The sequence below is a fragment of the Pteropus alecto genome, unplaced genomic scaffold (assembly GCF_000325575.1).
Source record: "Pteropus alecto unplaced genomic scaffold, ASM32557v1 scaffold79, whole genome shotgun sequence".
Classification (NCBI taxonomy): Eukaryota; Metazoa; Chordata; class Mammalia; order Chiroptera; family Pteropodidae; genus Pteropus; species Pteropus alecto.
Genome location: NW_006494612.1, coordinates 13330108 through 13342351, shown reverse-complemented (window position 1 = coordinate 13342351; position 12244 = coordinate 13330108). Strand labels below are relative to the sequence as shown.

Genomic DNA, 12244 nt, shown 5'->3' with positions numbered 1-12244 from the left:
TCACAATTTCTTGTTGTCTCTTTTGTTAATAATTTTTTCTGAGACCAGTCAGGATGGTGTAGAAGGTAGAGGCTGTGCACATCTCTTTTCATGTCTACACCAAAATTATAACAAAACTACAGAGCAACCAGCATGCAGAGTCACCTGAGGTCTAGCTGAACAGGAGCCCTACAGCTAGGGATGAAAATAACAGGTTACATCAAACTGGTAGGAGGGGCAGAGATGTGAAATGGCCTTGTTCCACAACCGTGTGTGGCAATCGAGAATTGGGAGGCTATATTGGCTGCAGAGCCCCCTCTCCCCGCCCGAAGAGTGAGAGGTCCCAGCTCCACACTGGGCTCCCCAGCCTGGGGTTCCAGCACTGGGAAGAGAAGTCCCCACAATCACTTGTTGTGAAAACCAGCAGAGAATGAGGCTAAGATGAGGGCTGCGGAAGTTTCAGATGTTCCTCTTAAAGGTCCACACCTGGCCTTACTCACTGACCAACTCATTCTCTCTGATCTCTAGCACTGGAGCAGCTGCTTGAGGGGTGCCAGTGACATAAAGGGAGGCACTGAAATGTCAGGCTTCAGGGCAAGGGCTAGAGGGGCAGCTTTCTCCTGGACAGAAGTGCTGGAGGTATCCATTGTTACTTTGTTGAGCTTTCCCTGTTCCAGCCTGTGGAAGCAGGTGCCACCATAGCTGAGTCACCATCAAACTGGATAACACAGGTCACTCTGTCCAGAGGATTCCTTGGGACTTCTCATCTCCCAACTTGTGTGCCTGCCTGAACTACTTACAGTGGTTTATTCCATACAAATAGGCTGTCTTGGCATCTGCTGCAGACTTTCCTAAAATCTCTCAAAGGCTCACAAAATCCAAAGAAGCAACATCTGGCTTCAGCATGCTCTGTACCCCTTGCTGAGCAGCCCCAAGCCCCACACTAGTGGCAGCCAGCCTTGGTTTCTGACTTGGCCCCTTAAGGCACCTATAAGCCTAATACAGGTGGATGCCATCTATAGATTGCTTGGTGACTCTTACTAGGTGGCCCTGAGGTGCATAGGCTGTGGCTGAATTTGGACTGCTGCTGGACCCCTCCCAGGACTGTGCCACTGGGCCCCACAGCACACCTACTACGTAAAGTCAGTCTACTAAGACTGAGAGACTTAGATGCCCTACCTAATACATGGAAACAGACACAGGGAAGCAACCAAAATGGAGAGACAAGGAAGCATATCCCACATGAAAGAAGAAAACAAAGCCCCAGAAAAAGAATTCACCAAAATGGAGACAAGCAATCTACCAGATGCAGAGTTTAAAACACTGGATATAAGGATGCTCGAAGAACTTAGGGGAAGAGTAAGTGAATTCAGTGAGAACTTTAACAAAGAGAAAACATAAAATTGGAGATGGAAAACATAATAATCAGTCAGAAATGAAGAATACAGTATCTGAGATGAAGAGTACATTAGGGAGAATCAACAGAGTGGATGAAGTGGAGGATCGAATCAGTGACATAGAGTATGGGATAGCAGAGGACACTCAATAGAACAGCAAAACAGAAAAGCATCCAAGAAAATAAAGATAGTTTAAGGGGTCTCTGAGACAACATTGCATAATAACATTGGCATCATAGGGGTACCAGAAGGAGAAGGGAGAGAGCAAGAAATTGAAAACCTATTTGAAGAAATAATAATGGAAAACTTCCCTAACCTGGTGAAGGAAATAGACATACAATCCCAGGAAGTTCAGAGAGTCCCAAACAAGATGGACACAAACGGGCCCACACCGAGACAAATCATAATTAAAATGCCAACAGCTAAAGACAAAAAGAGAATCTTAAAAACTGCAAGAGAAAAGCAATTAGTTATCTATATATAAGGTAGCTTATTTCTTAACAGAAACTTTGCAGGCCAGCAAGATGATGAAAACCTAGGACCTGCAGCCAAGAAGATTACTTTACCCAGAAAAGCTATCATTTAGAATCGAAGGATAGATAAAGAAGTTTCCCAGACAAGAAGAAGCTAAAGGAGTTCATCACCACCAAGCCAGTATTACAGGCAATGTTGGAGGGACTTCTTTAAGAAGAAGAAAATAATATGAATCAAAAATATAAATAAAGAATGGCAATAACTACATATCTATCAACAAGTACTTCAAATGAAAGAGAATTAAATGCTCTAATCTAAAGACAGAACTGAATGGATAAGAAAACAAGACCCTTACGTAGGCTGCTTACAAGAGACTCACTTCATATTAAAACACACACACGGACGGAAAGTAAAGGGATGGTAAAAGGTATTTCATGATGGACCTAGAGGTTATTGTGCTGAGTGGAGTAAGTCAGAAAATCAAATGCCATATGATTTCACGTATATGTGGAATCTAAAGAAGAAAATAACTCACCCCCACACCAAACTCATAAATACAGAACATTTTGAGGGTTACCAAATGGGAGGGATATTGGGAGGGTCAATGAAAAGAGGGAATGGATTAAGAAGTACAAATTGGTAGTTACAAAATAGTCATGGAGATGTAAAGTCTAACATAAGGAATATATAGCCAATAATAACTACGTACGGTGTCAGAGGGGCACTAGATTTATTGTGGTGATCACTTGTGTTATATAGGTGTCTAATCACTATATTGTACACCGGAAACTAATATAATATTGTATGCCAACTATAACTGAAAAAGAAAAAAATGTTATTAATAGTGAAAAAATTTTTTTCTTTTGTTGGGATAGTTGTCAGTGTACTTAACTTTCACTGCATTGCTAAATTAGTCTTTCCTAATTAATTAAATCTCTTAGTATGTTCAGACAAATTCTACTAATTTAATTTTGTTAAAGGCATTTTTTTTTTTTTTCCAACCTATTTTATTTAGGACTGATTGCTGCCTTGGTCTGGTGCATAGCTTTTATTCTGGTAACAACCTTTATCATTATTAGGTGGCTTTATCTCCCCCTGACCTTTCTGGAAGCTTTTCAGTCTTATTAGTATTCTGAAATTTTATGTTGATGTTTCTTGATATAGTTCTTTTATCTACTTGATGGATATTTTTAATATGAAGAGTTATGTCTTTCATTTCACTGAAAACAGTTGAATTACTTCATTTCGCATATGTGTGGTTTTCTTAAACTCTTTTTATTTGGATTTGAACTTTTTTATCTTTCTGTATTCTGTGCCTCTCTTTTGTTTCTTTTTTACTTTTTAAAAATCTTCCAGAAAATTTCTTCTGCTTTATTTTCTAGCCCTTCTGTTGAAATTGAGGTTTTCATTTCGTGTGTGTGTGTGTGTGTGTGTGTGTTTAAGAAGAGCACATTCTTTAGCATCCTATTTTTGTTTCATGAATATAAGTTCTTTTAATTTCTCATTTTCTTTTTTTCTTCCAAATTGATTTTTCTGTTTGTTGTTTTGGTCTTTCACTTTTAAATTAGAGATTTTTTCATATATTTAAAAATCAATAGTAAAGCTGCTTAAATATTTTACAGGAAGATGAGACATCACTTGTGGCCTTTGCTATAGAACCTTGCCATGGTATTTTTTGGGGGAACCTCTGATGTCAGTATCTTTAGTCTTTTCTTTCTTCTGCTCAGATTCCATAGAGAAGGCTCTCCGAGTTAGCCGGCAGAAGGGAGTATAAGCCTAGTGCACTGGGTAGAAAAGGTTATGGGTCTCATGATTTAGTATATAAACTTTGATTTGATACTTTGGTACCCTTTACTGTTCTTGATCTCTGTCCACCTTCCAAGAGATACACCACAGTGGCTACATGAGATGTGGGAGGGAAACTAGAGGTCAGACTCTCTAAAACCAACTTTCAGAGAGCTCTTCTATTTTCAGTTCCACTTTTATCCCTAATTCCAGATACATTTGGTGCCACCAATTTGAGTTTTTTTGAGACAGTCTATTAACTAAATCATGTTGATTCTGTTTTCCACACTGGCTGATGATTCAGTTTTTCCAGGTTCTGAATTACATGTATTTTCTGTTTTCTAGGTTCCAAAATTTTGTTACTATCACATTTTTTCTTCTTGTCCTTGATAGCTATAAAATTCTTCTGAAAATTCCCTTTACTTTTGCATTTTAGTAGTTTTGAGAGGGAGCAAATGCGAATGTATTTGTTCAACCTGCTGTATTTAACTGGATGTATTTTTGTAATTCATATGTAACAATTCTTTTTTTTTTTTTTTAATTGGGAAGACTAACCCTTTGTCACGGGTTCTGATGTTTCTTTATTGTCCATCACATCCCTAATTTATTTATTTTTTCTGCTTGATAGATATAATTTATCATATGCAGTCAGGTTTTTCCCAATCATTGTCTTTATGATTTCTAGGTGTTTTTTTTTTTTTTTTTTTAAGAAAGTCTCTACATTGAAGTTAAACAGATAAGACATAAAATATCAGAAAGAATATCTTCAGAATTCTCATCATGCATTGGTTAAGAGTTTCCGATTATTTATATTAGCAAAAGACTGGTGTCATCTCAAATGTCCAATAACAAGAGGCTAGTTGATTAAATCATATTCACACAAAGGAGCACTTAACAGCTATTCAAAGGGAATGAGGAATTTTTTAATAAACTGCTGTGGAGTTACCTTTAGGACATATTGTTAAATGAAAAAATAAAACAGGAATGTTTATAGAATGTTACCTTTTATATAGTAGAAGAGAATATGAATAAAAATTATATTTTTTCAAAAGAGAATGATGAAAGGATAAAAATAATGAAAATAGTTTTAGGGGAAGGGAGAAAAATATGTGGATAGATAGTTATGGATATAGTACATCTTGTGTTATACTTTGATTGTACCTAGATTTGACTTTGGACTCATGTAGCTACTAGCTGTTTTACATACTAAATGTAAAACAAAGTTAAAGTAAAAAAAGTCAACAAAAAAATTCAGACAAATGGAAAGCAGTGAACTTAACTATCAAACAATAAAGTTAGTAATATACACATGCAGTGAAAAGAATTACTTCAAGTGACCTAATTAGGTTGAATATTTCTGGTGGGAGGTATTCTAAGGTAGAAAAAAAAAAAAAAAGAAAAAATCTTCATAGTAATCTTAAACTGCATTTAGTATATTTTGAAACTATTATGCACATATTCTAAGATATAGCATAAGGAGCTATGATTTCAACATAAGAGAAGAAATAAAAGTATAAAATTAAAAAATTTAAACTTGAATTTTAAATTCATAATAGAAATATAAATATGAGCTTATTACTTAGTTTTCTTTAAAAATGACACTTAGAACTTGCACCGAAAAGGCCTAGAAGTAATGGCAAGCCTTTGACAATGAGCTGACAACCAGATCGTTGTCTCTATCTTTTGCTCTAAGAGGCAGGGGTTCTTGAAAAAATAGCTGTTTCCTGGTTAGGCCAGTAAATGTGCAAGGTAATCCTGGAATATGTTACTATTCTAGGCAGTAAGAAAATTATTTAGGATTAATGGGATGGGGTAGTGTCAAAAGTACCTCTAAGCTACCAGAGTTTAAGATGGGCAATTTGAGGATCAAGAAAATAATGACTGCAGTGGATTGAAATATATAAGATATAAAAAACATGAGTTTAAATAGATACTAAAATATAGAAATTTTATAAAAAAGAACTTGTTACTCATGTGATTTTGAGGGTGCCAACTCATTACTTTGTAAATTGGTAAAGATTCAAGCATTGTTTTCAGCTTTTGCTGTACAGACTGTATTTTAATATTACTATTAAGTTACTGTGGAAAAAGTTCTTCATAGAAAAAATTAACTAATAAATACTAATTAAATAATATAATTAGAAAATCACCATTTGTAAACCCCTAATGAAATAGTAGATTTAGGAATTGATCATGAATTGATGCTAAAATCATTAGGTGGAGGTCTAATGAGGAGAGTTCAGGCTTGTACCATCTTACTAATTGATTTTTAGCATCACTAAAATTGGGACAACCAGATAAGTTCCTTATGATACAATGTAATAGGAGGCACACAACAGCAACCACCTAAGAAGATGTTTTGCCAAGAAAAAAAAGAAATTGAACTTAAATCTAATTAAGCCTCTAGATATAATTATTACTTAATAAGAAATATGGGGAACTAGAGGAACACTTTAAATGACACCGTGATGAAGCAATTATTTAAATAAAGAATGGACAGTAAAAATAACTGTATCTCCAACAAATCAATGGCATTGGGGAAAAAACAGAAGGGGCCTAAAACAGCCATAACAAGTTAATGCACTCTTTGGAACTTGTTTGAGTTCTGATTTGAACAAATCTATTGTAAAAAGACAACCTTAAGACAAGAATTTTGATATAGGGTGACTATCAGATAATATTAAGAACTTGTAATTTTGTTAGGTGGGGTATTGGCATGTAAAATAGAAACCTTGATCAGAATTGTACACTGGGTAAAATAACATGATGTCTGGGATTTATCATATAATCTCCAGCAATGTTGAGGAGGGGGGTGATCAGGGAACAGATAAAACAAGATTGGATAACGGTTGAAGATGGTTGAGGTGTACATGGAAAGTCAGTACCTTGTTCCATATACTGCCTACTGTTTTTATGAAGGCGTTGTTTTCTTAATCCAACAACCTAATTAATAGTATGCTACTCTGGAGCCAGACAGCCTGGTTTTGTTGAGTCCCGGCTCCACCTCTTATTAGCCCTGTGATATTGTTCAAGTTACTTAATCTATGTAAGTCTTAATTATATTTCCTTACCTGTAAAAATTGAAAAATAATTAACCTACTTTATAGAGTTATTGTAAGGATTAAATGAGTTAATACATTTAAAATACTTAGAACAGAGCTTGGCACATGATAAACATTTACTGTGTTCTTTATCTATTACTATCATTACTATTAAAGTGTCCCAGCTTTTGAGATAGGGGGAACCACATACCGTTAATATACTGGGGAAGGTATAACCAATACTAGGAACAGAGAATTTGGGATTAAGCAAAGTTGCATATGGCCCTGGACCCATTGGGTCTACAACCTTTAACTGTTTAAGTTTTGTTGCTCTTTCTATCTTTATATTCTTTTCTTTCTTCTACTGATAGTGCTCTCATTATTAGCCATCTGCACATGGGAGGGAATCAGCATATTGACCTGTCAGAGAAAAGCTAGAGAAGGACTAAAAGTAAGACAAACAAATGAGTTCGTGATAAGGCTAGATTTTTGGTAGTGTTTTTTAAGTCATGATTTATAACCTCGGAATCACCTTTAGGTATCACCCTTTAGTTCTACAGGTGCTCATATAATTGCTCAGTTTTCAAAAAAACTTCTTGATGAAGATATTTCTATTTTTTCTGGATCGGAAATGTTGCCTCTGGTTAAAGGAGCTTTTATTTCTGCGTGTCGTCAAATATATGGTACATGTGAAGGCTTGCAGGTGTTAATTCCTTACAGTTTGCATGAATCTATAGCAAAGGCATGGAAGAAGGTAAGTATTTTCAAGATTTTTCTTTTTCTCTCTGCAAATCTTTATTTCAAATATAATCACTATTATAGTGTCATACCGCAGTTAAAATATTTTACTAGGGGCAAATATGATTTATTTAGCATCACAGTACTCTAGGATACATAATACTTTTAATTTGGTAGAGGATGACTTTAGGACCTCCCCTCCTACTGGGACACAGTTCTAGGACCTAGCTGGGTACTACAGTCTTCTAGCAGGACAGGCTTTAGACAGATTATCTTTGCATAGCATGACATTCCTCTTTGAAAGTTATTTCTGAGCATTTTTTTTTTTAAATTTATTAGTTTCAAGTATACAGTACATCGGTTAGACATCTATATTGGTAGTAAAATGATCCCCTCAGTTGCTCCCTCCCTCTCCTGACCCTCAACCTTGCCAATGTATTAATGCTAATTGCATTCCTTACGCCATGCTTCCCATCCCCATGACCATTCGTCAGCTACTAATTTGTACTTCTTTAACCCTTCACCCCATTCTCCCAGCCCTTTAAACCACCCTCTCCTCTGTCCATCACCAAATTGTCCACTATATTCGTGAGTCTGTTTTAGTTTGTTCTTTTTATTCCTTAAATTCCACACATAAGTGAAGTTGTATAATGTTTATCTTTCTCTGTCTGACTTAAATACCTTCTAGATTCATCACAGCAATATCTTTTTCCATCCCCTTCCTTTTCATATGTAGGGGTCTTGTTTTCTTATCCTTATAGCCACTCCATCTGAGCATTTTTTAGACAGCTGGATTTTTTATTATGGTCTCTGGAGATCACAATGTGGCAATAGTCAAATATATATCAATGGACCGTCTTTTTCCTCGATATATGCTTTATTTGTGAAATACTATATATTATATTTAAGAACCAAATTTAAATTTTGAAGAAAATTTAAATTACACGAAGGATCAAATATGAAAATGTAGCATGAGGTCTTATGAGTAATGCTACTAGTAAAAAAAAAAAAACTGTAAATTAATCTGTTATATTCTAGACAAGTTTGCTATCAGAAAGAATTCCTACTCCAGTAGAAGGTTTGGATTCTGTTTCTTCAGTAAGCCAGGAATCCCAAAACATGTAAGTACAATTGATTAAATTCATCTGTTTTTTTTTTTAAACGTTTCCCAAAATAATTTAAAAACAAGAATATAATAGAATACTATATCAAAGACATTTTGCAGGAAGATAAATGTATACATGTAGGATCATGGAAAATTATATCCAGGAGGAACTTCAGAGATTATATAATATTCGTGCCTTTAAAATATATCTAGCAATATTTATTATTCTTGCTTTATCCTGTATTTACAGTTTGGGTTAGAAATTTGACATGTAGTAGTGTTTCCAAAAAATTTGGAGAATTACCAAATACTAAAATTGGAAAGCTAACTAGGGAGTTTAGTAGAAAGTGTTTTCAAATGCCAAAGAAGTTCATTTATATTTAAACTTTGATTTTTCAAAATATGTGAACATTCATTTTAATTAGATTTTGGTATAGAAAAATTATTTAAATCCATATTTATACCAATTTTTAATTTAAATGTCTCCATGTTTCTTCACAGATATCATTAGGATGTGGGATCAGATTAATGGGGAAAATATATATTTTTTAAACTTAAGACGAGGTGACACATGTTTCTGGATTCTCTTCTTTCTTGAGTGCTGGCATAGACTAAATAGATAATAATTAGAAGACTCTTAAAGGATATTCTTAAGAGAAATCCAAAAACTAATATTTCTTTTTAGATAAGCATAGTTTAGCTAAAAGAAAAAGAACCAAGCAAAACACCTTTTGCATTTCCTTAACAGTGCAATAGTTCAACAAATAATTATAGCTAATTTTTAGAGAATTAACTTTTTTCTTATCTACTTGTCATAAACTTAAATCAACTGCCACTTTTTCTTTCTTTCTTTTTTTTTTTTTTTACTCACAAGGGAGTGAGTAAAAAACATTTCTACAATTCACTTTTGAGATAATTTTTAGATTTGTTTTGGAAGTCTATAATTTGTCATTTTTTGTTTTCATTCATGCATTCATTTTGTACCCATTCATTCAGCTATTTATTGGACCAAGTTCTTTGCTGAGTTCTGAGGATACCTATATACTTCAGAAAGCTTATTGTGTAGTGTAGAATACAAATAAATTAATATAACGTGGTGATATAGTATGCTAAATTTATATGATAGAGGTCATGCAGGGTCCATTGGGAGTGAATTTGGGGAAATCTTCCCAGAAGTTGTTGTTAAACTAGGTGAAAAAGAATACTTTGATATTAGTGGTTTAAAAAGGGGAGAACATTATTCTAAGTAGAAGAAATAGTGTGGTCAATAGGCTATAAGAAAAAGGGAACATGATTAATGTACTTAACACATTTTACTGTCAGTAATATTTTAAAATTTTCGATGGTAGAGTCTGAAGGAGCTAATAAATTATACTCCACTCCTTTCCTCCTGAGTTTTGAACCAATTAACAGAGATAAAAAAAAGTCAAGCAAATCAAAACACTGAATAACATAAGTTTCCTAAGACTGAACTCAAGAATTTGATTTACTCATTTCTATCACAATCAATAGTGGAAAGCTATAGGAGTCCCTCTAAGGCAGAGCTTACAAAGATCACAGTTAATTACATAGTAGAACAGAGCATAATGTGTGCTTCCTACAGGAAGCTGGATCACAGAGAGGAAGTGGACTTGGGGAGAGGCATTGCTCAGGTCATCCTCCAAATCTCCTGTGTCTTTTCTTCTTCCACAGGGAGGAGCAAGTGATTAGGTGGAAAGATGCAAGCAGTATTAAAATGGGAACTGTACTAGATGGGGAAACTAGGTGGGGAAAAGGAGATTCCCCCAACATCTGATATTAATGTCTTTGAAACAAAAGATTTAATGAGTTTTTGGTAATAGTCAAAACTGTTGATTTCAATGTTGTCATCAAAATTAAATTACCTCATAGAAAGAATCAAGTATCTTTTGCTCTTTTGAGTTAATTGAAAAGTTGGTATGAGATGGGCATTATACGTTTCTTTGTAGTTTGGTAAAACTTGAGAGTAAAACCATCTGGGCCAATTAACTAGACTAAGTCTGATGCCAACACATAGTACTCTTCTCCTCCCTTCCCCTCACCACTCTCTCTGTTAAATGGTAGTTTCTCTGAGTATAAAAGTTTTGATAGACAATTGTTTTTCATCAGTATTTGAAACTATTACCCCACTGTTCTCTAGAATAAGTAGTAACTGATAAATCTGTCAGTATAGTTGCCTTTATTTATAGGTCATATCTTTTCTCTCTCATAGCTTTTAATTTCTTTTTTTTTGGATGTTTGCTATTTCTTTATGATTTAAATTTATCCTCCTTGGTACCCTAGACACTCTTTTATTCTATAGCCTGGACTGGTGTCTTTCCTTAAATCTAGAAAATCTTCTAGATTTTGAAAATTATTTTCTTTTCAAATACTTTTTTCATTTTCTTTTCTTGGAGCTTTTATTAGATATATATTGAGATCTTTCAGTCTATGCTCTATGTCTCATCTACCTATCAATGTTTTTTCAAATGTTTCTTATCTACCTATCATTCAATTCTTTCCTTGCCCTGACCTAGACTTTATCCTATCTGCTTTCTACATGGCTATATTTTTAAATTTTCAAGTTCTCTAATAGTTATTTTTTTTTAAATCTGTTTTTATTTCATCTCTGCTTTTTGTTTCACAGTTGTAATGGAATTTTTAAAATATGCTTTGATCATCATATTAATAAAATTATTTTGAAGTCATTATTTCTGAAAATTACTTCAGCTGGAATAATTTCATTTGATGAATATTGATTTTTCTGGTTCTTAGCTTTAGATATCTTTTAAAGTTTAATTGCAAATCCATTTTTAAGTGAGAGTTTTTTCCTTCCCTAATTCCCTCCCTCCTTCCTTATTTATCTCAATTTCTATTACTGTGTTCATTTTCCCTGTTCAGCATTTATACGGTTTTTCTCTTTTACCCCTATGTTTTAAATAAACATGGCATTGTATTGGCATTGAGGCTCCTGTCAGTGATAATGGAGATATTGCAGATATAATTAAAGAATTGGAAGATGAAATGATCATCTGTTCATTTCCAGAAATAAGGGTTTATCTGTATTCTTCTGTCACCCTAGGCTTATGGCTTATCAGCAGTCCCAGTTTTATACATATATGTATATTTTGTTCATTATATATAATATTTTCTTTATATAAATTAATTATATATCTTAATTTCAATTAAATATATATTTGCTAGTCTATGCAGTCTTGAGCCTAGCACTGGTCTTGTGTCTCATATGTAACCCTTTTAGCTTTATAGTCTCTTGGAGCCAAATTTGGCTTCCATTGCCTATATTGCTTCAAAACTGGTCTAACTTCTTTGTGCTTCTGTTCTCTTTGTCCAAGGTGATATTTATGTTGTATTTGAACATGGTCGTATCTTTGACAATTGCAGAGGGATATATGTCAAAATAATTTTTTTTTTTTTTTAATCAGAAAAGACCTGGATTTCAAATTTCTCGTAAATTCAGTTCCAGAATAGATTTCTGAAATTTCCTTGGGGGGCTGAGGGAGGCACACTTTTTACAAGCTCAGTTCCACTGTACATATAAACATTTGATTTTGACATATTTTAATCTCACAGTTTTTTTCCAGACAACTAGGAATATCCTGTATATAGTACATTTTCTCTTGCTTCTGGTACTTCTGAATGAAGTGCTCATATCCCTTTCTGTGCTTCCACATTTTTAGCTCTGACTCTTCTATAAACTGTGTACATCT

At 34.1% G+C, this 12244-nt stretch overlaps 1 protein-coding gene across 5 annotated transcripts in view; it reads left to right on the top strand.

Annotated features, from left to right (window-relative positions):
• TBC1D32 (TBC1 domain family member 32) overlaps positions 1 to 12244 on the top strand; it is a 166590-nt gene that overhangs the window by 56520 nt on the left and 97826 nt on the right. For all 5 annotated transcript variants that reach the window (XM_015600132.2, XM_025042417.1, XM_006926130.3 and 2 more), the window contains 2 exons: positions 7229 to 7430; positions 8453 to 8535. In XM_015600132.2, the coding sequence (XP_015455618.1) occupies positions 7229 to 7430; positions 8453 to 8535 (285 nt within the window). The remainder of the gene's footprint in view (positions 1 to 7228; positions 7431 to 8452; positions 8536 to 12244) is intronic.